The sequence below is a fragment of the Melanostigma gelatinosum genome (genome assembly GCF_949748355.1).
Source record: "Melanostigma gelatinosum genome assembly, chromosome: 1".
NCBI classification, from domain to species: Eukaryota; Metazoa; Chordata; class Actinopteri; order Perciformes; family Zoarcidae; genus Melanostigma; species Melanostigma gelatinosum.
Genome location: NC_136634.1, coordinates 8,878,375 through 8,906,369, shown reverse-complemented (window position 1 = coordinate 8,906,369; position 27,995 = coordinate 8,878,375). Strand labels below are relative to the sequence as shown.

The 27,995-nt window shown below is 43.2% G+C and overlaps 1 protein-coding gene across 2 annotated transcripts; it reads right to left on the bottom strand.

Moving 5' to 3' along the window:
* Window positions 1–8,375: 8,375 nt before the first annotated feature.
* cd82b (CD82 molecule b) lies at window positions 8,376–25,637 on the bottom strand. 2 transcript variants are annotated; one of them, XM_079297214.1, is made up of 9 exons: window positions 25,546–25,637; window positions 20,150–20,222; window positions 18,887–18,959; window positions 14,224–14,348; window positions 13,115–13,189; window positions 11,681–11,779; window positions 10,302–10,475; window positions 9,472–9,555; window positions 8,376–8,827 (listed from the first exon to the last, which is right to left on the bottom strand). In XM_079297214.1, the coding sequence occupies exons 2-9, from the start codon at window positions 20,210–20,212 to the stop codon at window positions 8,750–8,752; spliced, it is 771 nt and encodes a 256-aa protein (XP_079153340.1). In that variant the 5' UTR covers window positions 20,213–20,222; window positions 25,546–25,637; the 3' UTR covers window positions 8,376–8,749. The 2 variants fall into 2 exon arrangements, with proteins under 2 accessions (XP_079153340.1, XP_079153341.1); XM_079297215.1 differs by lacking the exon at window positions 25,546–25,637 and adding an exon at window positions 21,070–21,093.
* Between the last annotated feature and the right edge of the window lie 2,358 nt (window positions 25,638–27,995).

Genomic DNA, 27,995 nt, shown 5'->3' with positions numbered 1-27,995 from the left:
TCCTCCTGCTTCAATCACCTCAAGAAGAAGCGACAGCACGGCGGTGCAAAGCGTGTGATGTTAAGGGTGCGACTCCTCAACGGTGGTCATTACAAAGTTTGGTGGAAAGGGCGAGATCCCCGTCTGTGTAAACATGGTTCCCTCTGTGGAGAAGGGACGGACCGACTGGATGAGGAAGTGTGAAAAAGAGCAGAAGGTGAGACGAGGAAAGTGACGGCACAGACAGACACAGCAGGGGCCATGCTGTTCTCCGTATTAGACTGTCAAATGAATCTCATTAACATGGCTTCTCTAATCAGCATCCGAGAATATTCCACTGAAGGCCATCCTATCTGCTCCCCACATCCATCCTCTCATTTATCACAACTTTTTTCCTTTCCATTAAAAGGAGGCCAATTCAAACTCCCCCGACAAAGAGGCATCTGCTGTCCTCGGCTTCCATTACGTCCATTGGTCTGTCCGTACATGTGAAACGCAGCGGGCTGCCATGTTAGGGATATCCACTCTGTGCTCGTCACATCAGGAGAGGCTTGTTTTCCACCATTTCAGTCGCGCTCAATAAGCAGTGGAAATCAATGGGCACTCGTGCTGAAAGCCAGTCCTTTCCGACTGACAGCTCATTAAATGCAGCCAAATGACTTCCAATCGTTGGTCGCGGTGACAGTAAAAACTTGAAGGTAGCTTGAAGATGGTAACAGTAATTTCAAATGACAAGAGTCCTCTTGCTTTTCTCTTTTGAGATTTGTTGACGTCACTTCATTTAACATGTGAATTCGTTCACGTCATGTGATCTGTATATATGTGTGGATGAGATGGAAAAGGGCGGCAGGATGTCGTGCAGGTTTTTCCCCGTGAAGGTCGAGGATGAGCTCCCACAGACAAAGAGGTGTCAATAGTGTGTCGGTCACACGTTTTCACATGATGGGGCCCCAACAGGAAGCTGGCTGGTTGTTAAACAGGAAGGTCTGACCCCATGAAGGGGTGTTCCTCTCTTTTATCTGTCCTGTGCTTGTCCTTAATGAGAGCAGCTGGTATACAATGTAAACAAACTCCGGCCATTGTCGAGAGATATCAAAACAGTAACATTTGATTCTCCTTGGAGAATTCTGCATGGCATAAGATGAAACTGAGGAAATCAGAGGTTGGAGGCGAAGACTCATGCCAGAGACATTCGTAGCACCACATAGGCTCATTCTTTAATCATGATCAAGTCCTGCCAATATTGGGAAACCTGAATTCCAAAGGCTGTTCGGCATCAAATGGGACGAGCACAGCCTAACATCTGACAGAGTGACTAATGGGAGCTACTGAAGCTTCACTCCCCCAAAAACCCCAAAAGTAAACACCCTCATAGGCTCTCTTCCCTTTACGTCCTCTGAAGCCATCCCGACTTTACATGCTACAGTTCGGGCACACATCTTTCGGTGCAGACTGATTTACTATCCGGCCTCCACGTCCTCTCTCTTTCTCGAACACTCTCCAGCGGCTCACGGCAGCGTTCCCATAGTCCTGTGTGCTCTCAGGGTGTGTTCCTGGCACTGAATGTGCAGATAGGACAAATAAATCACACACAGGCCCTCTGGAAAGCAGAGAAACGGACTGGAACGAGCTACAGGGAATAAAGTAGACATCTGCTGGACGAGCCGGAGCCTTTCTTGTGAGGAGAAAATGACTTATAGAAAGATATTATGAAAGGACACAGACTACTGGAGCCAGTAACACCAGCTCTTCAAAAGTTCAACTTTTCAAATGTGTTTGCCAAGATTAGCTGTTACTAAATATTTACACCAAGTAACTGCCAGGGGTGAAAACGCATTCACTTAAGTACAGTACTTAAGGGGAAGTTGAACCTAACAGTATATAAAATAGCTATATTTAGCACAACCTGGACCAGCTACAGCAGTAAAATACTACTTACACTGTCATGCATCAGCAGAACAACAATCAAAAAATGCAAAGTCATTGCAGTAGTACAATGTGTATTGTATAGTACAACAACACAAGTATTTTGTCTGCATTATGAGTACTAGTTCGTATACATAATTACCTTTTCCTAACAATACTTAACAACTTCAACTTCAGTCCTATGTTTAATACAAAACTCTTACTTTTGCATTGTAGTACTACTTTCATTTGAGTAAATGATGGTAATGGCCAGAAGTGGACTTGATAGTCAACATTTCTCCATGTTTGCATACAGTATATACATAAAACAAAGGATTAGTGGTGAAGATTCTATATCATGCTCAAACTTGTGATGCTACACTGACTTCATGTTTACACAGATAGCTTTTGATGAGACGACACCGAGCTACGAATGTATGCTGGCAATTCATTTACACATTACTACAGTCTCTATTCGCTGAGACAAACAATCAATAATTCAGCAAGGACTTTACACGCTAACGATGTAGCTGCTGCAACCAACTCGTTGTAAGATAAAATGAAGCACTGACCGGAGAGAATCGTATACTTTCTAGTAGTACTGTTGCATGCAGTAAAAATTCAAAGGGGACACGGTGACACCTTGAACTTTGACCCTCTTGCTGATATATTTGCTGTGCAAAGGTTTGTTGGTCAGAATAGCCAGAAAAGCTTCCATTCCTCTGATTTCATGTGTTTTTACGTTCCATCTTTACTCCATAATGTTTCTATAAGTACATTTAATTTGCATGGTTGAACACCCATGAACGCTTTCTTTACCTTTTTTTAACGTCTCCATGCTTCCACGGGTCATCCTGTGTTTGACGTCACATTGCTATGAATTGTGGGTAATTCTCTTGGTCTGCAGAAATGCGGACTGACGAAAAAGGTTCATAAAGGGCTCAAAATGTCTGCGAGAGAGCCCTCAAACACGCGACAGTGGGGCAATCCTAAACCCTCACAGACTTTGCGGGAGCGCGCATCAAAAGTCTGAGAGTCCATGAGTGTGGAGGTCCTGGTATTTTTGCCGTGCTGCATTTGACATGTTATGAATTCGGACATACTAAATATTTTCATGGGATAATAATAATTAGTACGGTAGAATGGGTATTGGAGCGCACAGACTGCCAGCCTTGTTGGAGAGGCAGTCGCATGAGTTGTCAGCACACAAACACACACCCATGGAATCTGGAACAGTTGAGGTGCCGGTGCATTCGTGAGCACAGATCCTATTAAATACTGTAGCTGCTGCGTTCGGTAGAGGTAAGGGGAGAGAAACAAACATGCACAAACCTCCATCTGCTACAGGCAGCTTTGGCACGGTGTCAGCAAGACTCTCCAAACGACAGAGCTTACTTTATGTGTGTGTTAGTGCACAAGGGTGCAGAAGACACTGAGAGAGAAGATAGAAACAGGAGATGGATGGAGCAGGGGGGCGAAGGAAGAAAAAAAACAGCGAAGAAGAGGCGAGAACAGCCATCCGCAACAAATGTGCTGTGAGGCTTTGGTATCAAGGTGACAGGTGCATTATCATAGGTTAATGAGAAGCCTGCAGCTCCAATCAGGGCAGCCCTGCCTCCACTACCACCCCCATCAATCAGATCAGACATAAACTCCCACTCAAGCACCGAGCACACAAAGTTACAGTGGATCTACACCAACAGGCACACACACAAACACCCCGGAGTATTCAGCGCAGAGATACCTCATCACAGCTTATGGGGTACACTGATACAACATTAGTATGGTCTCAATTTGGTACAAAAGATTACAGTGTGATTATGAGGTATTTATGGACACAATGACAGATAATTAGCACCTCAAGCAGCCTTCAGGTGTGATACGCAGAAGATGTTAACTACAGCTGGTAGAGTCTGTGTTCTCTCTGAGAAATAGACGGTGGAGCAGGATTCAGACTTTACTTTCATGAAAATCAGACTCTTCTTACGGGTAACAGGCGTGTCTTTCTTCAGCCAAACGATTGGTTCTCGCAGGAGAGATTTGAGTTTTTTCTGTGCTCTTTGGTCAGCTTTGAAGTCAGCAGGACTCTGATGGGAGAAAAAAAAAAAAGATGTCATGCACTATGTTGCCAAGGAGACGCACAACTGTCAATCAAATGTGATCAAGCCACATCCACACAGTCCTGATGAGGATGATAGCTGAGGTTTAATTAACTTAGTAGGCTTTTTCTAAATTCTAGGGCTGCAACTAATAATGACTTTCATTATCCATTAATCTGATTCATGTTTCAGTAAGATGTCTGAAAATAGTGAAAATTGTCCTTCACAGTTTCCCAGAACTAATAGCGACAAATTCAAATGTCTGGTTTTGTCAGACCAACTGTCCTAAATACATTTTACTTTCATTGAAGACCAAGAAAATCCACAGTTATTACGTTTGACAGGCTGGAAGTAGGGAGTATTGGGCGTGAATCAATTGTCAAGATAAGTTGCTGATTCATTTTCTGTTGATTGACCAATCATTTCAGCTCTTCAGCCATCTTTGATGCTTATTTAATCATGAGTATTCTTTTAGAGGAATATTTACAATTTCAAATCCAGGGTTTCAGGGACTGTAACAGATGTAGTAATGCAACACTACAAATAGTGAAAACAGCTCATTACAAGTAAAAAGTATTCACGTTAACGAATATGTTGCCATCACTGGAAACAAACCAAACACACGTCATTGGCTACCACACCTCAGCAAGCAACACAACATTACACCTCAGCGAAAGCTGGCACCCAGTCGTTTTCTGGCTCGGTCCACACTTGGCACCGAGAGTCTCTTTCTCATCTCTCCGGGCTGGAGTGGAAACGGTGTGTTTTCACAAACTCATATTGCCGATGCTCACCGGCGTTTGACAGGGCAGTGCAGCTGCAGCAGAGTGATGTCAGAGGTCTTCACTCGCTGCGGGGCCAAAGAGGCCACATGGAGAGGAGAGCTTGTGCTTATCACACTGGATTAGCCCAGAAGGGGAAAGAGAGGGAGAGAGAGGCATAAAGAGGAAGAGAGAGAAGGGAAGGTAGGTGTGAGTGTGATCCAGGGTATAATTCTTCTCTAGTGCTGGAGCCCGACAAGCCGCTGGGCAGGAAATGAGGCGGAGGACACCCACTGACCTGCAGCCTCTCAGCCTATCACAGGAACAATTTAAACAGCTAATGGAACTCGTGGCTGATTGTCTTTCCATCTCATACAGGGGCACTGTGACTCACACTGCTCATTTCTGAACATGTTCATGAGTCATGACAATGTGAACAGGATGCTGAGAGGAAGAGCACAGCCAGCAGCCGTAGAGAGACCCCCCACCATCATCTGTGTTGGATGAGCACCAGTGGAGCAGAGCTAACGGAAACAAACCCACACAATGGTAGGGAGACAAATACTTACAGAGAGGACATGCTGGTAAACATACATCTCATTTGTATGCATGAGCTATGTGCAGTGGTATAAAATGCATGTATGCACATTGAGAAAATAAAGTTTTACAAAAGAGTCCGTTTCACTCCGGGATACTTTTACTGAACCTGACATCTTTATTATTCATCCTTTTATTTCATTCGGCCTCAGAGGGATCGTCATCTGTCCCACTTCCTCTGCCCTGGACTCACTGACTGACAGTTGTGTGGAAAAAAACACAGGAAGCTTTCCTTCCTCATTGCGTTTGGACTGGATGATATGTGTATGTGTGTGTGGGAGGGTGGGTGGAGGGGGGAGGAAGCCCAGCAGCACTGCATCCTGCCTTTAGTCCTACTTAGTTTTCCACAGCCTATATCCCGTGCACTGAGGCAGCAACTTGTTTCCTCACTGATTCAGCTGCATTATTGTCTTGATTAATACTTTCGTCTGTAAGATGTCAAAAAATACTAAAAACAAATATCTTTGAGTCAGAGTGAAATTGTTTTGTCCAAATGACAAAACGTATTCAGTTTACTGACAAATTAAGTATAAAATATCACATTTGAGAAAGACCAAATTTTGCATTAAAAAAAAGACTAAAATGATAACTGACCATCACAGTTTCCTAATTTCTCAGGTTGTTTTGTTCTACCGACAATCCAAACTCCAAAAGTGCTCATTTTACACTGATATGAAACAGAGAAAAGCAATAAATCCTCAATTTCTCGGGGCTGGAGCCAGCGCATGATTGACATATTTGCTTGGTAAAAGATGAATTGAAAATCTGAAAAAATGAAACAATGATGCAGTCTAGTTGACTCATCCAGAAACAAAAGAACAAGACGGTATATCAAAAAGTATCCATTTTATTCCTCACCATGTTTTCTCCCTCAATTACTAAATTATTTTGTGATTTTGCAGCTCTTTAGATATTTTGACATGTCTTGAGGGTCATATTGTAATTGTTGTTGACTATGACTACACTTAACCATGACATGACTGTAATATCAACAGGATGTAATCATTGTTGTGCCTAAATAAACCTTGTTCTTTGTCAAGTTGTCCATTTGAGAAGATCCTTAACATGTTGGGAGCTTTAATCCAGACTGTGGATAATCTCTTCCTGGAGCCCACAGTTGTTGTTCTAAAGTCCAATATTGTGTTTAAATGAGAAGTTGATATTTGTCGCTTGAAGCCCTCAGCATCCTGATGAGCGGCTCTGTAGTTATTTGAAAACAGTCTCGTGAGAGAACACTAAGCTGTACTTATTACGAGGTTAAGTGTCTGAGACAATAGCGGGTTAGAGCAGCAAGGTCGGCGCCGTGATTGTTATTTTGTGCTGATGGGTCAGCGGTGAGGTATAGCTTCTGGCATGAGGCTCCCTTTCCTTGATAAGAGTCATTGAACTTAAACCTTATGGGAGGAGCTCTTTTGTGTTAGCGTAGTGAAGTTAACGGATGTGGAGCTCTTTGTTCTGTTCAGCCACAGGGAAGTCAAACTAAATGAACAAGAACATACAATCAAGACTACACTGGGAAACAAACCACAAAGAAATGGAATCAGGTGATTGGTGTAAAACTAGGAAGGTAATGAAACATGTCATTTCTTTAGAATTACGCTTATAATTAAACCTGCACCTTCTACAAATCAAGCTTTTTAAAACATAATTAATTCACTGACCAAAAACACGATAACATACTCATTTTGCACAGCTTGTACAAATGCATTGCTGTCCGAGCTTGTGGCTCTGATTAATATGTACTGCCATCTTCTGGTTGATTTAGGCAAAACATCTGACTGAAAGAGGAAGATCCAAGAGGAAACCTGTCTGACAGAAGATCAGTCAAGTTCTGATTATTAACTCTATTTCAAAAAACACAAAATGAAAGAAATGCGCACTGGATTCTATTGGGTTCAGGTTTATTAATAATCCTCAGGAACAAAAAGAAACATTTGTTTTTAAACATGTCTTACTATATTTATTCTAAACAATATTCATTTTTTTTGTAAAAATATCTTAAACACAATAAAAAGCCTTCATCTCTCATTAAGATAAATTAACGTTTCAATTTGGCAGGTCATAAAATAGAGGCTGACTAATTCCGACACACAATTTCTGCCCTCGCGTCATTGCAACATAATGAACATGATTTGAAATGACTCGTCAGATATAAACCATGGAAACCAGGGAAACTCAAAGCAACATTGATGTAAAACAAATTTTCAGCAAAGGAGTTGATAGAAAAATGTCTGTTCAGAGCTGCCTGTTATATATAGAAACACTGCAAGCTACGTTGTCTGTTCACAAACTCATGCAATGTTAAAGAAATGAAAATACAGCTTCAAGAGTGAAGGCAGACTCACTCTAAGGGATCCAATTTCTCTGATTCAGACCAAAAATAGTGCTGATGAGCCGCTGTGGCAGCAACATTCTGTACATCATAAACAATAGAGGAAACAAAGAACAATAGGACTCTTAAAACAAGAGCATGTGGGTGACAGCATTCTCATGTAAAACGCTGACCAAGCACTGAAGTGCCATAATCCCTTACCAGTCATATATACAGTTGTATAAAAACAAAACATGATGACGAGACCATAAAATTAGAAAGAAAAAACCCTCAGTCAACACATACACTTACTTCATGCAAAACTAGTCATTTTGGAAAGCTACTGGTTACCAGTCAGACACACCCGAGAGGAGGACAGCGACGCCAACAGATGACGGATGGATGGAGGAAGGAGGAGGCGATGGTGGTGGGTGTAAATGGAGGTTAATATCAGGGCTTCTGGGTAGAAGGAGCTGATGACAGAAGCCAAAACCTCCACCACAGCAGCCCTGCCCCGGCTCAGCCCTGGGCCTCTCCTCCACCCTCCGCACCAAAAATACCAGCTGCACGATCACAAAGTGGTATTAATCCTCGAGGACGTCCACAACCTCCCGTCTCCCTCTCATTCGCCATGCCCCAGAGTCAGAAGATGCTCTGGCTCTCGGCTCACCAAATGTCACTAAAGTGCTCTCTCTACCAACTATGTTAAGCGATTCATTGAGGTCAGCCATGGAAAACAAAACAATTCATAAATGAACATTTGCATAGTATCAAAACCGCAAAATTCTCAGGCTTCCACCAAAAATATTACCAAAACATTATAAATGTCTCCTTAAAAAACACAAAACGACAAGACAAGAATGGTAACTTGTGGACGCATGTCAAAACTTGATTGAGAGGTGTGTGTGTGTGTGTGTGTGTGTGTGTGTGTGTGTGTCAGACATATGAGGTGTGAGAATTTAGCACAGCTGTCAAGGCAGGAGAAGCTGAAATGTTGGAGACAGCTGAGTGAATTTGTGTGTGTGTTCATGAGAATGTGAGACTAGGAGAGAGAGAAAGAGTCCATCCATCTGTGTGAAGCTGGCTCTGTCTTCAGCTCAGTACTTCGGTACTTTGGTATAATCCTCCTGGACGACACTCTTGCAAAGACACATGGAGAGGATCATCCCAAGGAGCTGCAGGAAATGGAGACGTCAACTTGGTTATCAGTTGAAATTGACCAGCTCAAACATAAAGCCAAAGAATTAAAACACAGAGCAGCCAGATCTAGGGCAAATTTTAACCAAACTTTAAGAAAATCAGCAACGAAAATTTGAACTAATGTGGGTTTCCATCCACCGTCGTTATACGAGTATTAGGAGACGGTTCCTTGAGATAAATAGTAGGTGGAGCTACATCTTCAGACAAGCGCTATTACACCAGAGCAGGAGGAGAGGGCGCAACAGGATTATGTAGCACCAGTTGAACATCTTGCGTATACATTTGAGGAAGGTTACAGTCTCCTCATCGCTCCATGCAGATCTGATGTTTGAGTGTGTGTGACATATACACGGTATTAGCACTAATGTAAAGATGGCAGCCTCCAATTCGCAAAAATACGATGAAACTAGCAACTATGTTGATTTACGCTACTTATATATATATATAAATTAGGCATTACAGTAAAAGTTTTAGATCCAGATTTAGGGCAGGAGAGAAGACAACAATGACTAAACTGTTTCATCGCATGGTGCATATGGCATGCGAGTATGGTATTAAGAATAGTCTAGAAAAAAACAGAACTCATTCTTTAACGTTAGACTGGGGGAGAGATAGATACCTCGATGACTGCCACACCGACACAGATTCCCAGAATAACTCCACAGTTGTCCTGGAGCCATTTCTCCACACTGATTACACAGCCCTGGAGGAGAGAACAAGAGGGAGGGAGGTTAAAAAAGACATGGAAAGAGGGGGGGTTGGAGGCCAAAGTGTGGCGGAGAGATGAATGGCTACGTGATCTGAACAGAGCCTTTACAAAGCACAACTGTTGTGTTTGGACTGAGTCAGTGAGGGGAAGAATAACACGGCTTAGCTGAGAGAGCAAGAGCGAGAGACAGAGTTTGTGAGAACAGGCAGTCCAAACAACAGAACATTAGAGGTTTCCCGGTGTTTGATCAGATCACACAGCACAAACACGCCTCAGCTGTTGGTATTCACTGCGCTGATTGTCGGCAGCCGGAGTGACACAACACCAGTCAGACCGACTTCAGTAATGAGTAAAGGTGTACGTCAGAACAATGCAGGCCGGAGCGCTGTAGCACTCGTCACCCAGCTGAAATAACACTGAGCAGAGTTTAGACTTCCGTTACCGTTCACAAATGTTACCCGTCATGTAAGTCTCAGTCACACCGGGTAGAAAACCAAAGTTTCAAACCCCATCATGAAGGTGTGATTATGCCGATTAAATGGGAAAAGATTAAAATACACTCAAATGAATGTTATATTCGCCATTGAGGTATCACTTAAAGATATTGTGAATCAAAGCAAAAACAGCTGAACTAAGTGATATCCAACTAGTCCAAATTGACACACAATTGTTGGCTTCTTCAGTAAATTCACAATTTCTCAGTAATGTTCAACCGTTGCAGGTGTTAGTGTTTAGGGTACCGTTTCATAGACGGGTGTTTCTGTGGACAGCTGCTCACACAGGCCCACGTCTTGGATGTCCGTGCCCGGCATGGATGCATTGCGGCAGGAACAGGAGTAGAGGTTCTGGGAGCTGTTCTTGATCAAGACGTTCTCAGACCAGTTGCCTGGACCGGTCCATCCGCAGCACATCATCTGGTGGCATGGAGGATATGAATAAATGATTAGGAGATAAAGCAGAAGGATTGAAATCGTATGAAAAGGCAGAGGAATGAGAGGAGAGAAGGAAATTAATGTTAATAGAATAAATAAGATGAAGGAAAAACCAGCAAATGCATTGGTTCAGTGAATGAGCATTTCTATGGCGGTGTTTGAGACCGATCAGTTCTTGGCTGCTGTTTTCAGAAAGATCAGGGGAACAGAGGCTTGGCAGGAAAGAGAGAGAGGGAGGAAGGAGATAGTGAAGAAAACCCACAAACTTCATCAGAGCATGGAACACTGACTTCAGCCTGATTCAAAACCGTTTCTTTATTTGCAATGGGCAGATTAGTTTAATGACTCATTCTCTCCAAAGTACAAAAGAAATAAACAAAACATTACTCATTTACCCGTGAAGTGTTTGATTGTGCAAATAGTTTCAGTTCTATGCGCCCTGGTTCTGAGATATCCTTTGAAACTTCTGCTGCCAGCTTGAAACAACACAAGTGAATGGAATTCTGTTCGTTCTCCTCGAAGCATTTAAAACCCACAAATCAGACCTCTGAAGTCTAAAGTGTAGATTGTCATTATGAGATGCACTTACGACTTCTGGTGACTAGTTCTCTTGAAAACCGATGCTGAATAGACTTATTGTAAGTCGCTTTGGATAAAAGCGTCTGCTAAATGACTGTAATGTAATGTCATTACGAGAAACCAAGTCAGTAAAAACGTTCATCAGCCTCTGAGTGTAATTCCTAAAGAGAGTCAGAGATCTCAGTCATTTCCAGCTACAACATCCCCCACTTGAGAAGAACCGCAAAAGTGCCAACATAACGTGTGGTAAACAGTAAAGTGTGGACGCAGCATTACGATGAGAAGAACATGAGACTCGTACTGAAGGGTTAAGAGTTCAATTCACACAGGAAACACCGTTTCTCTCAAAACATGCACTCATACGGTAAGAGACACTTACGGTATGTTCACATCCGTTACTCCGACCTGCTGCTGTTCATGGCTCTCTGCAGCATATTATATTCTTATGACAATATTATCACGGTGTCAAACTAAAGGAGTATCAATGGTAGCAGCAACTCAAACTGAGGCTTTATCACAACAGACTTGTTTGGTGCATTTAGTTCATCATTCTTAAATGAGACTTTTGGGGCGAGTCTTGTTCGAACCAGGTTGAAGAGTTAACTCACCGACTTCTGAATGTAGTCCCAGGTCTGCTCTGTGGTGCTATTCTGCCCAGTGTAGTTGATTATCATGTCCTTTATGATGCTGGAAATTTCATATTTTAACTGCAGATGAGATAAGAAATGCATTATCAACCAGAGTTATGCTTCACATGAACACCACATAAAACACAATCTTTAGTGCAGAGTAGAGAGACAGCGTTGAAGAAAAGAAAAACAAACACGCCCACGCTAAATCGCTCTGAAATGTACTGGCAGCATCTGAACTTCATGTTTCTTAGGGCAACACCTCGGGTGGTATTGCCCCGTGAAGTCCCATGCCGGGCTGAAACGTCGCGCAAATAGTAGGAGCACAACTCTGTTTATGTGCGTTCGACCACAGAGCGCGGCCAGCGATGCATCTTCAGAGCTCTGCAGGAGGCGAGGGACGGCCTCTCCCTATTCTGGGAAACGGCACCACCCTGCCCTGTGGTGAGCCTTAAACACAGGGAGCGCGCCTAAAGGCTGCAGACACACACATGCGCTCTCTGACACACACACACACACACACACACACCGAGTCATACAGGTGTGAGACTTATGAAAGGAAAGACTTGTTTTGGGAAATAACGGCCGAGTTCAGAGCATGAAACCGGTCAGAGAGGTCTGTGTTCAAACAAAACACTCCCTTCACGTGCACAGTGCAAACACACTGGTTTAGGCTCCATTATTAAGGCTTGTACTTCCGGCTGTGATGTTGTTTTTGTTGGCTTCATATGTAGCGCATGTTTTGCATCGGTCTGGGTTTAGGAACACATACTTGCGAAATTGTAAAATTTTCCAAAATGTCACCTTTACATGCGTTCAGAATAACATCTGGTTTGTTGTGACCGGTTTGTTGTGACCAGATGAGGTAGTTTTAGATATACCAATTAAACGCATCATCATACGACAGCAGCTTTAGCAACAATACACACCACGAACACAAAACACAAGAAGAAGAAAAAACGAAGAACGGCGACGATGGAAACATTCAGTTTGAGAGCCTGCTGGCTACTTCCTCTACAGTTGTCACACATCTCCCTCACTCCACCTGCTGCATCTCACGTTCTACGTCACATAAGTCACAAACCGACACCACGTCACTTTCCATCCGTTGAGGTACAAAACTGTGTTTCCTCACAGGGTGCAGGGGGCTCCCTAACAGCTTTAGCTAAGACCTAAATGCCAGTCACAGCTGTGCGGGGGGGAAACCACAAATACCAGCAGGCCCTAGTTTCACCAGTGGCAAGAAGAGTCGGGGTTGTTAAAGGGCAAAAGAAGATGAAGAAATAAAAAAAAAGACAACGACAACAAATCCTGTAAAGACAGGAGGGAACATTCTGAGGAGGTGAAACTGAGAAATGACAGTAAGGGGAAAGTAGATTAATAAAGTACAACATTAGGGAGCTCGTGTCTTACCCGATCTCTCTGGAAGTAGATGAGAACTCCAGCTGTGATCTGGGCGATGAGGATGAGGAGGAGGCAGGTGAAGTACTGTGGGGGATGAAGGGAAATGTCACTATAACAACATTTATGAACAAAAATAAAATGCAATGGCAATACTGCATCTCCTCATTAAAAAAAACATTTCAAGTGGCTATAATAAGGTAAAGAGGCTTTTCCTCAGGAGTTGGTAGAGAAGAAAGACGTAAAAGGTAAAAGGAGACTGAATATTGGACTTTCATTCATCAGGTGGCCTGAAATTCCAACTAAATGATAATAATTCAGCGTAACTGCTGAATGTTGCACATCTTAAAAAATGCTATGTCAAATTGTCAAATTGTTTCTGGCCCCAAAAAAACAGTTAAAACCCACATTATATAACAAAACAAGCAGGAAAAAAAACTATTTGTACCTTTCATTTAAACTGTGTTTCGAGTCTCTAATCTCCAAAACCTTCTGCAAGAATAATGTAAGCCATTAAAGATCCTGAGTGAAAAAGTGGCGTGTGTGTGTGATGGGGGGGGGGGGGGGGTCCTTTGCCAGCTGGTCTCTGGGAGAAGTAGGTCACAGCAGTTCTTCAGTTAACCCCTAGCAGGTTTAACGCTGGAGAGGTTATGCACCCCTCCCCACCTCAGCTGCACCCCCTACATCTCATGGGCTTTATCCCCGTCACCCTCTCCCCTCTGTAAATCCACACATGCTGCGAGGCCCCGGCCCACACATAAGGGCTTTACTGTCAGCAGGAATCTATCTCGAGTTCTTAGCCAAGCTTGAGATCTCAAGCAGGTGCATTTAGGTGAATATTTCATGAGTAGGTGCAACACAATATGTACAATCATTTATAGTTGACAGACCCTGTAGAGACAGATGTGGTTGAAAATAGAGCGCTAAACACTGCTGATGTTTTTTCAGTGTTATTTTGGGGTATTTCATGGCGTTATTTAGAAACTCAACATTAGTGAGATGACAGGCAATGAGTGGGAAGAGAGCGAGGGAGAGCCATGGTTAGGGTGACTGCCTCTTAGAAGATGAGGCCGAGCTGCAGCACGTTAGCATTGGCGCTCAAAGTGAATCTCTTTCCTCACCAGACCCAGCAGACAGCGAACTTCGTAGATCGCTCCTATGCAGCCGAAGAAGCCCATGGCCATTGACAAGGAACCCACTCCGATGAGAATGTAAGACGCCACTTTCACTGTGTCTGACGATTCCTCTGGAGAAACGGAAGCAGACAGACAGAAACCACAGGAAGAGTTAAACTTACACACAACCACTGGAACCTACATGGGTGCTGCAAACTAGACACCTGCTGCAATGGCTTTTATAGCAACAGTTCGCAGTTAAATTCATTTTTTAGTTAACGCAGCTGCTTGTTTTAAACAAAAAACAGAAGCAGCTAGCACACAAAATGCACTCGCACGCGTTTGTTTGTTTTAAATCGATTGAATAACAGCAACAGGCCCTGGATCTCTGCTCTTATCTTTCTACTTTAACCACAGTGTGTCTGCAAACAAATGGAGCTCAGAGGAAGGCCTCGTTCACATGCAAAATCATTTTGGTACAGATGACCAAAAATGATTCACAATGCAAACCCCTCTACTTCTGTGAATTCAAGGCATTCTGGTGCTTTTCTCCCACAGATTATTTTAATAGGCCACCAGAGAGAGTCTGAGCAATGTGCAGCAAGATGAATTGATTTCCCTCTTTGGTATGTAGCGCAGGAGCGCTCCAGGAGGAAGGTGGGAGGGGGGGGGGGGGGGGGTACTAAAATGGAAGATTGGAAGGTTGGAGAGGAGATAAACTGCAGCCATGTGTCTGTGTGTTATCTGGGCTGGAGGCGCTCCAGAGAGCCGGAGCTCGGTCTGCAGATGAAGCCAGAATCTGCGCTCTGTGAAATGGCTCCAACTGCGACAGATTCCTGGGCCAAGCGAACGAGAAAGGGCCATCAGATAACTCCCTCCCATCTGTTTGGTGAAGAAGCTGACAGACACAGCAGCTCATCCACCACTGTTCAACGAATACAATGCAATGTTGCCTCTTGGCTTCCCTTATCACAGCAGTTGCTGATGCTGCACGGAGCAATACTCATATGCAGTATATATACTCATGCACAGTGAATATGAATCAGCCCACAGGCTGTAAAAACAAGTTGTCAACTCCACTATGTAAAACCTAATGTACACACACTGAGCCAACATTTGTCCACACAGACATCCAAGTGAGACTTGCGTTGCTTCATGATAATAGCACCACCTTACTACGCAGACGTGCTCAGTCTTTATACTCCATCACGTCGACTCATTATCACAGGATGCAAGCTGTGCGTTTCTTCCAAAGATAAATAAGCAATCTGTAGGCAGGCGGTGCATTTTTTCTACCATGCTCCAAATCTTGGGAATAAACCACGTGATTAAACTACAGACGTCAACACAAATGAGATGTATAACCTATTAAGGTCTCATACAGTTTGTACATAGATGGTGCCGTGTACTGAGACACTAGGTTATTTACTTTTTCTTTTTTTACCAGTTTACAATACAGACACCCTGACACAAAGAAGTCATTACAATGTAATCTATATGGGTTACCAGAGCAACACGTGTGGTGGTTTAAGAATAACTGAAAGCTAAAAGTACATCAGTCAAGTAAACATATGCGGACTGTTTATATGGCTACAGGGTAGCATTTAAAGGAAGGCAGACAAGCCTGCTGTATGTTCTATATCCAGCACTCTGTTGAACCATGTTATTTCAAACTCTCTCACTAACACACACACACACACACACAGGCTGCTAAAGCAACAGCTGTCAGCAGGTTCCTTAAAAAGGGAAGATGCATTTAAGCATAGGCCTAAATGACTGTCGAGAGATTGAGTGAGACCATCGAGATACACTGAACACAGTGTTGCCAAACCAACGCATGCAAGAGACCGCTGAGTGTCTCGTTACGGATCGATATCTAGAGCAGAGGAAGCGGTAACGCAACTTTTAGTGTGAGCTGCATGATACATGGTCATGGGTTCTTCATGCTCGGTGCTATGATTTCCTTGACAGGTATTCGCCTCAATGTGGAGCAAAAGTAGTTCACTGTTAAATTAGTCAATGGACGTTCAAAATACTTTTCCATAAGCCAGTTCTCTATGGTTATTAAAAGTAGGAATTATAATTGAAAGATGAAAAGAAAGCTGTCGTTTCCCTTCAGCCCAGTGGTTAAATGAACACTTGTTCCAGTAACAACATACACCCTGGAGTCATGCAACACCAATGCAACCTCAAAACCAGTCTCCCCGTGACCGCATCTGAAGTGTGACCTGAAGCCGTTTTGTAATATTTTCTGCCGTGTTATGGCACTACATCTAATCTGTGGATTGACTTTCTCCTCCTACATCATGTAGAATCAGAAGCTAGCAATGAAACATCTTCCGGCCGGCCATTATATTTCAGTTATTATTTCTAAGTCTTTTAAAACTAAAAGCAGTGTTTCCAGTCAGACCCTCTGTCCGGTGTATCAAAGTCGCAGAGCAACAGAAACTGTCCTTTGTTTACCTTCCTGCTGTGAAGCTGTAGCATCTGTGCTCTGTGGTCATTTCACATGTTACCTTTCTGCAGTCAGCATGTGTTCGCCTGGCTGCTCTGTCGTGTGCTATGGCACGTTTCCATCTCTGCTAGATATTCTAAAAGAGTCACTCGGGCGGTTTCCATGGAACTTTCCACTTAAAGAGGCAGCGCTGGGATGCCCGTCGAGAAAGCTTCTCTCTGTAAACATGACCAGGGCCACACATTCAGCTTGGTTGACTCTATATACAGATTCAAAATGTAAACAGAAGTAGATCATCTTTGTGCTGAATTTTCTAGAGTTTAAGCGGCACAAATAAAAATCATTTTCCAAACAAGTTCTCTTTTTGTTTTATGTTCATGACTTTGGAAAGTTTCTGAATTAATCTGCAGCGTATTTCCAAACTGTGCTTTGGCGCACTCTCTGGCTCACAGACCTCCTTTCCAAAGCGGACTTTTGTTTAAACATAAGACAAGCTAAGTGCCAGCGAGATGAACTGAAGGCCTCGTGTACCTGAGGTAAAGCATTAACAGCACTGTATAGACATAGAGGGCTGTACACTGAGAGGGAAGATGCCCGTTTAACTGAGGAATAGGAGTCCTGAAACCAAAACATTCCCAAAAGTTCCCCTCCCTGAAGCCATTCAGCTGCAGAGGCCTCTATTAATATAACCCATAAAGAATGGACACTGAAAACACAGAGATCCTGTCTATGGTCAGGCAATGGTACAACTTCTGAGGGGAAGACACAGAGTCAATAAACAGCGTTGCCTGCGGCTTTGTTTTGTTTCCTCTACAGAGTGGCAAGAGATTTCCAGTGAGGTTAGAAATCCTTTAGTTCGGAGTTGAACTTGACCCCTCCAGGGTACATGGAACGGAAATATATGGAGGAGAGAAGGTCATCAAGCCCCACATAGGAAGGGATATCCTCAGGGTGAACCAGTGAAGCTATCTCGGGAGGAACAGCTGGATTATCATACCAACAGGACTGGGGTTGGCAGGGATGATGGATACTGTACTGCCTTTACTGGAGATAAGCGAACTCGGCTCAGTAATATCCTTGAGAGTGATACCTCCAGAAGTGACCGCAAGAGCTGAAAAATGAGCCAGAGGAAGACAAGAGGCCGTCTGACGAGTTCGGGACACGAGGTCAGTTCCGGCTGGTCTTCGTCATAACTTCAGCTTCTTCACAACTCACTCGTCAAAGCAGCACAGACCTCCTGCCTAAATATAGCATCCTGCAGCTCTGCTCGGTCCTCTGGGATTGGCCGTTCTCAGAAAACTTCACATAGTCACGGACTGCCAACAGAAGCTAAAATAAAAAAGAAGTTATGGCAGCAACTTATGATTATTTTCACCATTGATTAATCTGCAACGTCTTGTCTTGATCAGCATGTTCATAAAATGTTAGAAAATTGTACCATTATACCAAAACCAAAACCGCTGCTCTCGGTGAAGCTCCATGTGGGATGAACACACTGAAAGCATTTAGAACGAAGAGTTTCCATCCACGGTTCCTTGTTCTTTTCAGCTGGAATTGGATTTCATGATCCCTACAGTCTTCACAGCAGAGAACACAAGTTAGACATATTGTAGTCTATGGCAAAGCAGATAACTTTGCCTCTTAGGAGAGTACTTGGTTTCTTTTTCACTATGCAGTGTCTACAAATAGATCTGTGACAACATCTGTGAAGGTGGGACATTCTGTCTGTGTACTTCTGATATCTGGGGAGCTGAGAGAGCCGGCAAGTTCAAAGAACTGTGGAAAGTGTGGTGAAAATAAACCTGCTATTTACGACGTATGATTAATCAACTCGACATGCCTCGGTTATTGTGAGCCTGTCACCTTCCCTGACTCGCCTACTCCCCTGGATCTCCACAGATGTGTCCATCAGTGCGAGTGTACAGGGAAGCGTTTGAGTCGCTCAGGAAGTCATAAAGTTTCATCTGTGACGTCACGTTTTTGGTTTGTTTGCGAGAATGCCTCCACAGTTGCTTGGGAAGGCGTCCTTTGGGGATAGATGCACCATAAGCTCTGCAGAGGAGGCCAGAGGCTTCAGGATCTGACGAGAACACGCTCCAATCTCCATTTCCAAATATGCTGCGTTCAGACCAGCTGAACTGACAAGGGTCAAACTGAGTGTTTGCTGACGTGAGGGTTATCACCAAACGCGTGTGTGAGCGTTTCAACACTTACGTAGAACAGCAATGAAGCTCTGGTTATCAAAGAGGACCCAAAGGCCAAAGCCCATGATCAACGCTCCGAAGATCTGTGGAGAGGAAAGAGAGAAGAATCAGGCACCAGATCTTATCTGGGAAAAAAAAAACACAAAATCTGTGCTGGTGTGTCATAAAGTGAGTGCCGTATTCATGCTTCCTCAGTCTGTCACATCTGGAACTCATCAGGACCTAACGCTTCACTCTGCTTGTCTCTTTCTCTCACAGCAATGTGGGGGGATGTGGAGAGGATCAAGATAGATAGATAGACTTTATTTCAGACTCTGGGTCCATACAGATAGATACATAAAAAGACAGACACAAACAACAACAGTACATAGACCCACAAGAGACCCACTCTGCTGATTTTTCCTCAAATCGTACTCACCCGTATCAGAACTGCAAACTGAATAGTGTTAAGTACGGCGAAAGGGGTCAAGACAAGAAGAAATGAGACGATAATGATCTGTCGACCAGATCATTTGTGTCACTGGCGACTGAAAGCCTCAGAAAAGGATCGGTTTCACTCTGTACACCCTTGTAGAGAGTAAATTAACTTCTATGTAATTAAGAGGGCACTTGTTTAGAAGTTGCGGGACACTGTAGTGGGGGAAACACCCCCCCCCCCCCCTCCCCCAACCCCCCAACAGTCATTAGAGCCCTGCTTAAGAGCTGTGCATTTAAAAAGGTACTGTTGAGCTCCCGGCAGCCATCATTAGCCCACCACTTCCTTACTTCCTCTAGCCTGCAGTAGTCCGTCTACACGGACAAACACACACACACGCTTCCTATTAGACTCACATCAAAGTCAGGTTTACAGCCACAGTTTCATTGGAAAGGCCTGGACATCCTCGCAGAGCTGCTTTTAGGAGTCTGGAGTTTTATCAACCTCTGGACTTCATGTTGTGGCCGGTGTGAGAGAGAGAGAGGAGGAAACAAACAGAAACCATCTGCTGTGCTAAGGTAAAGTCTCTCGCTCCAGGCAGAGTTTCCAGCGACATATCCCCCTGTATCTCCACTAATCTCCGCTGCTATTTGAATGAGGAGGCTTAGTCAAATAAAAAGTCCTGCTTAAAAGGCATCAGGCAGCTCCAAATGCATCACGAGTGTCTGATTGCGCTGAAAGGAGCGTAGCATACCTATCTTTCCATCTTTAGATAAATAAAAGCTGCCGACGAAGTGGAAGTCATGTGACATGCCTGACTGTTGATGTGGCAGTGATGAAAGAAATGAGATTACTTACAAAGAACAGGAGGTTGAAGAGAAAGAGAAAGTACTTGGTGACTGTGATGCATCCTTTCCCCATGGCTGCACTTCTAGAAGACAGAAATAAACAGAATTTATTGGTCAAGTTAAACATCAGAAGGAAACGTTGCGTTCCACTGTGGGGGCGTGTGTGAGATCAAAAGAGAACACAGACACAGAGATGGAGACAAGATACAATTAAAAAACAAAGCCAGATAGCCTTGAGCTAGCCTAGCATGCCACAAAACAAGGACTCATGAGTTCCTGGTTAAACACAGCTCTAATGTTCAAAGCAACACCATTGGGTCGAATTCATTTTCAACGGCCATGTCTCTCCAGTCTTAAAAAGCTCAGCTATTTTTTATAAGATAATAACAATTGGCCCATTTTCTTTCAATATTGGGTTTTTACGACAGTAGAGTAAATCTTTGAAAGCAAACTTTGTTGAAGGACATAGTTTAATTCTTGACAAACAAGAGGAACCACCCTGGTGAGACAGATGGGAGGAAAGACCACCACAAAGTGGTGAAGTCACGATGAGTGTGGGGAGACCATGACAGCATGTGGTCAGACATGCTATTGTCATCTCGAGCAAAGAGGAACTAAATCAATCTGCGCCGGTGTTTACGGGCAGTAACAGGCCGACTCCGGCTGATGTCATGTTATGGTGCGATATTTTAGCTTCGGGCGTGTTACAACGATGTCTGCATTGTTTTACAATCAGTTGACCTCTCACTCAACGATATGTGTGTGTTTCCCCATGTACACAGCCTACACATATTCTCAGCGAGTAACATTTTCCTACGAGGGAACACCTGTGGGCCAGGCAAGCACAACACATGCGGCTCAGCATAGGGACACTTTATGGAAGTCTCTAGCAGCAGCATTCAGCCGCGAGTCGAAAGAAAATATATTTACCGCAACCAGACCTCCTCCTCCTTCACTGGCAGCACTGCAAATATAACCAGCCATTGTGGTTATTTGAGGAGTCTGAAAATACCCGACGGAGACAACTCCCCGTGTATCAGATGACAAGCTGTTCTCTTTCACATCAAAACTGTAGGTTCTTCCCAATGCCTGGGACTATAATCGTGTGTACGGAGTTTTATTTTAAACAGCGTACCACTTCTGGAGGCAGAAACCCATTACTTGATGTATATTGACTGAAAATCATGGCAAAGAATCCCTTTCTACACAGACTAATGTGCTGCATTACCTCTGGAATTACTTTAATTACATTGGAACATATTAACTTTGCTGACATCTATCAGTCACATACGACTACGGGACCTTTATCTTCCCCTTCAGTTGGTTATTGGTGCGTCTTCATTTACATGCAAGTGAAAAGAAAAGCAATCACATCCAAGCTGCCATCTCTTTCTAACACATGCATCACAACAGGAAATGAATTAGAGCCTCATTTAAACATGAAACAGGATTCAACACCCATCTAGAAATAACACCATACTGGTGACTTCCTCATTTATGTTTAGAACTAGTGTCTTCTTTTTATCTTTGTTACATTGTTACAATTATCTTCTTACAGAATTCTTTGACTGATCTTCAAGATTCAGGAGTCAGTAGGATAAATAAAACACTGAGGGTTGAGTTTCACTCAGCAATACAGTTTGAGCGTCTGGGAACCATCACAGAAAGCACTCGTTGTGAAATAATTATATCTCTCTGATCCAACATGCTTGGCTGGAAGAGAATCTGCAGAGAAGGCCTCTCGAAAGATGGCTGGGGTCGACATTACTATTAGTAACCACAGATACTATGAGTGTACTTGATAACCTAAATACCAGCACAATTCATGTTTACAATACTGTACACAGCACAAAGCAGATAATCCTGAAAGGCGATTGCTGTCTTTATGTCTCGATGGTGAGCAGCACAGCAGATTAAAAGACGGCTTAGTTACGACGACCGTTGTTTGTTGACTGAGCCCCGTCCATCTGAAAACAATTCCCAACAATGCCTAAATGCTGCTTATTATATTGTTTTTTCAAACAACAAATTAAATAGGCTAACAGGCCCTATTGATGCAGAAGCAGCTGACTGAGCATGTTGAGGTTAGCAGCGAAGCCAAAACCCAAAACCATAAATACACTATTTTGCAGAACTTCCACGCAAGCTCACACATTAGCAGCAGATACTGTAAACTTTGGGGCAAATTTAAAAAGGTTTATTTTTGCCGAGCCTACCTCGACCAACCCGATCACACTGGACTCCCTGAAAGTCAATGACAAATCTGTTCCGAGGCAAAAAACAAGGACTGGAAAGTGCAATGGAAATACAAAGCGGAGCCAAGCGGCAATTCCAAGAAACAGGAACGTTATATAACGGCTGGTATTCAATATGCTGCAGAAATCACAAGACGATGTCGTTCGTCTGAAATAGGACAGAAGAAAAAGACTGGGAAGGGCTGGTGAATTTTAACAGTAATCAACTACTCCCAAAAAGTAGTCAGTCAGTCAATTAATCACAGCAGATTGGATCTCACATTTTTTTAACCCCATAACAATGATAAATTCTCGTCAAAAAGGTCGAAAATACACCCAGCAAAGGGTCAACTAATGGAGGCCGGACCCACCTATGCGTGGGTGAAATAGCAGAGTCCCAGATTGGCTCAGAGAGGCTGTTAAGAAGCTGTGATGTGATTGGACTAAACCCTCAGCAGGCTTAATTATTTATTTAAAAACAGCATAACGTAGAAAATGACTCTTCAAACGAATCGTTGAACGACAACCAAAGTTCCGTCCACCTTTGCTCAGTTCCACACCGTTGATCGTAGTCGAGCATCGGGACGCACAGCTACGTTTCCGTCTGCCTCTTCGCGTCTGCTGCTGCAGCCTCACACACCGCACGGTGTTAGAGTCCCTGAGCACGACGACACAGCCGCATACACCTGCTGTACTGTAGATGTGCCGTCACTGCTTTATTACCGTGCTAAAACCACAGATAAAGGCAAAGTGTCGACTGGCGGTTTCGATAGTCGACTATTCTGCGAAACCTCTAAAGCTCAGGCTCATGGTGCAAAAACCATGTGCAGAAAAAGAAATGACTCTTTCAAAGAAAGCTGCAAATGAGTCACCTGAACTGTCCAAACTCTGTGACCTCATACAGACATCTCTTTCCCCATCGTAGCCCCCATTTACCTGCAACCGGCATAATGTGTGATCATCATCAAACAGTAGTGTGCACTAAATTGAAATTAGAGTTTATTTAAAAAAAAATACACAAGCATGGGATCCAGAGAAGATTATGAAGGCATCATTCGTGGCAGATGGCACCGACTGCGTCAGTAATGGACCCAGCATGGATCAACTACAGCCCCAAAACAAGCCAATGTGCCAACCTCCTCTTCCTGTACTCCTAAATGACCCATTAACACATCTCTGAGGCCGTCCCGCTGGCACCAACATGCCTGGTCTTAAGCCCTTAATACCAGGCCAGAGTCCCGCTTTAACATCTGTAACAAAGTAGTTTGTCCCCGTGTACAGACGCTCATTATCTCAGCGGCATTTTGGTGACTAAACTGAAACATTTGCATTTCTTGTTTCGAGTAGGAGGAAACGGCTTCAGCAGGTATACATCTCTAGACGCAGCTAGTGGTGTACGTTCTGTTCTGTGCGTAATACTGCAGCTTGTGAGGGGGAGGAGACTATTAGTAATGATATTTTTGCACGATCAACATATTGGTTTTTTTTGTGAAGGCTTTTATTCCTCTGGGTCATTCAAAATCTGTAATCTAGATTATGTTTCATTACTTGGGTTGCTTCAACAGTTGACGAGGCTAAACACATTATGTGGGATGAAGGGGATTTCATACATTAAAGGGGTGAAATCCCTCACAGCGGGGGGTTCAGCACCGGGTAGCGTCCCACTACCCAGTGGAAACCATGACGCATCTGTGGCAACAAGACGAAAAATAACTACTGACTGATCACCTTAAAAAGAAGGACCACCGGCAAACACCATTTAAAGTTGCTTTCTTGGTGTGATTAGCTTAAACCAAGCAGATGAATATTAATTTTTATAAAAGAGAAGAGTAATAAGGATGTGGCTTAATGAAGGCATCAGCTATCAACAACAGGGTCTGATTTAAGTCGCTCATATAAACAGTGTTTCCCTCACAGCCAGCTTCAAATGTGATGGAAACACCACTTTATCAACCTCTTAAAGCCCAATCAAATGGAACCAGCTAAATGAGGATCCATTGACCAACAGCCTCATTAAAACCAAAAGGAAACTAAAAGTTGGATAGAGAAAATGACATAAGAGCAGTAAGAGAGTTGCTTGCTCCACTCCAGTAGGTGTGCCCCCTCAGATAGGAAACTGCTTGTAAAACCTCAATATTGCAGAACGCTTCACACACACAATGCAAGAGCACTGTCGCAACCTGATGTTGCCTCCTATGTGGCGGGTAGGCATCTTACACACACACACACCCTAATACAAACAACTTTAAATCTCTTAATCCTTTCCAACAGCTTTGATGTGAAATAAGACGATCATTTTACAGAATATAGCTGTCCAGACATTGCACATAACCAGGACATTTGCTGAACCTCGTCCAACATAAGTGGTCTGATGCTCATTTGTTTAAGCGTACACTATTTTGATAATACACTAATGCCGCCGTGAAACAGTTAAAAAAAAACTTTCCAGGGAGGCTTAAACACTCTTTGAAGTTCATACGAATGTCCCCGTGATGAGGACTGTGTGCTGCAGTCTCTACGAGGGTTGTAACACTTATATTAAGTGATACTTTCCCGTGAACGTAAAGCGTGTACTGGAGGACCACTCGACACCTGCTTCAACGTCAGCAGCTATGAGACTCTTTAAAGACCGACAGCCGATACATATCTCAATATAACTCGTGATATTAAAGCCACGAAACATATAGTTGGCAAATAACTGCGTACAAATTGACAAAGAGTTGCGACGTGATGGACGTGACCGCGGCAGACAGGTTGCTACTGTACCAGCTTCGTCCTTCTTTCACTGACCCACGAGGACGCGGTAACACCAAGTGATACAATGTCACACTTTTACTCGTTACATTGAAACCCATTTGTTCCATTCGTGTCAGGGGACTTCGTCCACGCTGATCTAACGTCAAACGTAATCAGTTCGGTTAAGGTGGACTTCAACACGTCAACATATAACGTCAGGCTGCTGTTATATTCATTTAACGTGCCTTCAGTCGACACAGCGAATACATTTCGTGTTAGTTTAGTTGACAGTTTGTCACGGACGGCTGTTTTAAGACCGAGACAAAGTTTTCTTAAGGCAAAAGTAGATGGCTGACACGGATTCTCGTGCAAGTTACTTATATTATGACAACACAAGTTACGCGCAACGTAAAACACGTTGAAGGCTAAAACTTACTTTGACTTCTTCTCCAAACGTGGACACCAGTTGGCCGAGTGGTCGACAGTCTTCTGTCTTGCTCACTGGATGACTAAACTGTCTCTGAGAGACCAGACTTCTTCTTCTTCTTTAGATTTGATTGGCGGGTCGCAACCAACTTGTATAGGTGGATACCGCCACCTACTGTACCGGAGTGTGCAGTTTCAGGGTAACCTTTTCTTCACTGTTTCCAACTAAATCCTGCGGTCTAATCCCGTTTCTTTAAGAAATCGCAACAGTGCTCTGCAGCACTCCCGCCATTCTCCGTCCGCTGCCAGAACTCCCTCCAAACTCCACTTCCGTCCCAACTGACATATGTTTTGCTTCAAGATGTTCCTGTCTGAATTGTATCTTTGACATTTCAGGATAACATGCTCCACGTCTTCCGTAGCATTACAAATAGTGCACTTATCTGAGTCCATTTTTGCCATTAAATACAGCGTTGAGTTAAGTCCTGTATGTCCGAACCTTAACCTTGATATTATGACCTCCTCTCTTCTATACTTCCCTTTGTATGTCTTCACATTTATGGATTTCTGAATGTTATAATAATGTCTTCCTTTGTTATCGTTGTCCCACTTCTTCTGCCATAACTCCCGTCCTGACTCTCTTATTAAATCCACATTGTGCACTGGTAGTATCCACGGAGGAACATTTCCCCATATTACATTGGGCCCATACTCTAACCCAGTTAACCCGTATTCTTTGGCTATTGCTTGTCCAACCAAACCCTTTGCCTTTACTTTGGGTGTATTCCCAGCATTGATACAGCACATTTGTTACGGGAAGTTCCTCTGCAGATCCCTTTAACTTCACCCAATATGCCAGAGCTAGTTTTGCTCGTCTTAGGCTTAATGGCAGGTCGTCGGCTTCTACCAGAAGTGAGTTGTTTGGGGTAGATTTAATTGCACCTATACTAAGTCTTAGAGCTCTGAACTGAATTCTATCTAATGCTAGTAATGTACTCTTGGCAGCTGTTCCATAAACCATACATCCATAATCTATACATGCTCGTATAATAGCCCTATAGATGTCCATTAGTGACTGTTTATCTGCTCCCCATTGATGTCCAGAAACTGCTCTCATAACATTGAGCACCTTTTTACATTTAGTTTCAATATGCTTAATATGAGTTCTCCACAAACATTTTTCATCAAACCATAAGCCTAAATATTTAAACTCTCCATCACCCTCTCCATACTTTGTCCATATAATTTCAGATGAGTATTGCTTATATTTCTCTTTCTGGTAAATAGCATGTAGCAAGACTTATCAACAGACATCTTAAACCCCGTCACACGACCACTTTTCAACATTGATTATAGCCTTTTGAATTTTACTGATCACATGTCTAATATTTCTTCCCCTTTTCCAAATTGCTCCATCATCGGCATATAGCAAGGAGCCAATATCTCTGTCAATGTCCATAAAGACGTAATTTATCATAATATTAAATAATATAGGGCTAATAACACTACCTTGGGGGATCCCATTTACTATAGTAAAAAAAACAGGGACACATGGGAGCGTTTTGCCTATAAACAAGCCACACACACACACACACTTCCTGTGCGACACAATACCTCTTTTCACCTTTTGCCAAACGTCAAGAGAGAGCACCGGGGAGGCGGTTAAGCAGGAATATGTGGAAGGCTGGAGTCAGATAAATTACTGTCACAGAAGATCTTTATGCAGACTTGATGTTGATCATGTTGTGACATGTTGACCTTCCAAGTAAAACACTAAACAAGGAGATTACACAACGGCTCTGGAGTTTGCTTTGTTGAGACGGGTTTGGGAAAAAACAGTTGTTGGCTGTGTTTTGATGTGTTTTGTTGAAGGCTCTCCACTTTCAGGGTTACTGCAGGTAGATGGAAGGCATCCTGTTTGTACAGCATGTACATCCGTGTCCCTTTAAATTAATGTCTCATCCTCGCTGCCGGGCATCAGGAAGTTGAAGGCATACTCAAACTGATCTCACACGAGAACATGAGTGACATTAAGTGGAAGGCTTTCCTGAACCTCAAGATCTCCAATGTGTAAGTTAGGTATTTTGACATTTTGTAAGTGTAAAACTTGACAGACAGACAGATAGATATATATATATATCTCTCATCATTCCAGCAGACAATTGAGGTTGCTAGCCACTAAATAAATTATACAATTTACTTCAGAAATCCCCACGTGCTTCCATTGCCATTGTATTTTGAGGATTTGAAGTTGTGGACTATTGTGTAGCAGGAAAGCTAAAATGATTACAGGTAGTCGATTAGTTAACTGAAAATAGACTTAATGTCAATTATCAAAATAGTTTCAGATTAATCTAACAAAAATGGCACAATTTCTGGCTCAGACAAGTCTAACCGTTACCATATGTGACAGTAAACTGAATAGCTTTGGGTTTTAGACTGTTTTAAGAAGAAACTTTT

Excerpts from the sequence above, each read along its gene's own strand:
- cd82b (XM_079297214.1), bottom strand. The coding sequence starts at position 20,212 with ATGGGGAAAGGATGCATCACAGTCACCAAGTACTTTCTCTTTCTCTTC. Across the intron at positions 13,190-14,223 it reads TTCGCTGTCTGCTGGGTCTG|TACTTCACCTGCCTCCTCCT; the intron begins GTGAGGAAAGAG and ends CATCCCCCACAG. Across the intron at positions 9,556-10,301 it reads AAACACCCGTCTATGAAACG|GGCTGTGTAATCAGTGTGGA; the intron begins GTACCCTAAACA and ends TCTCTCCTCCAG.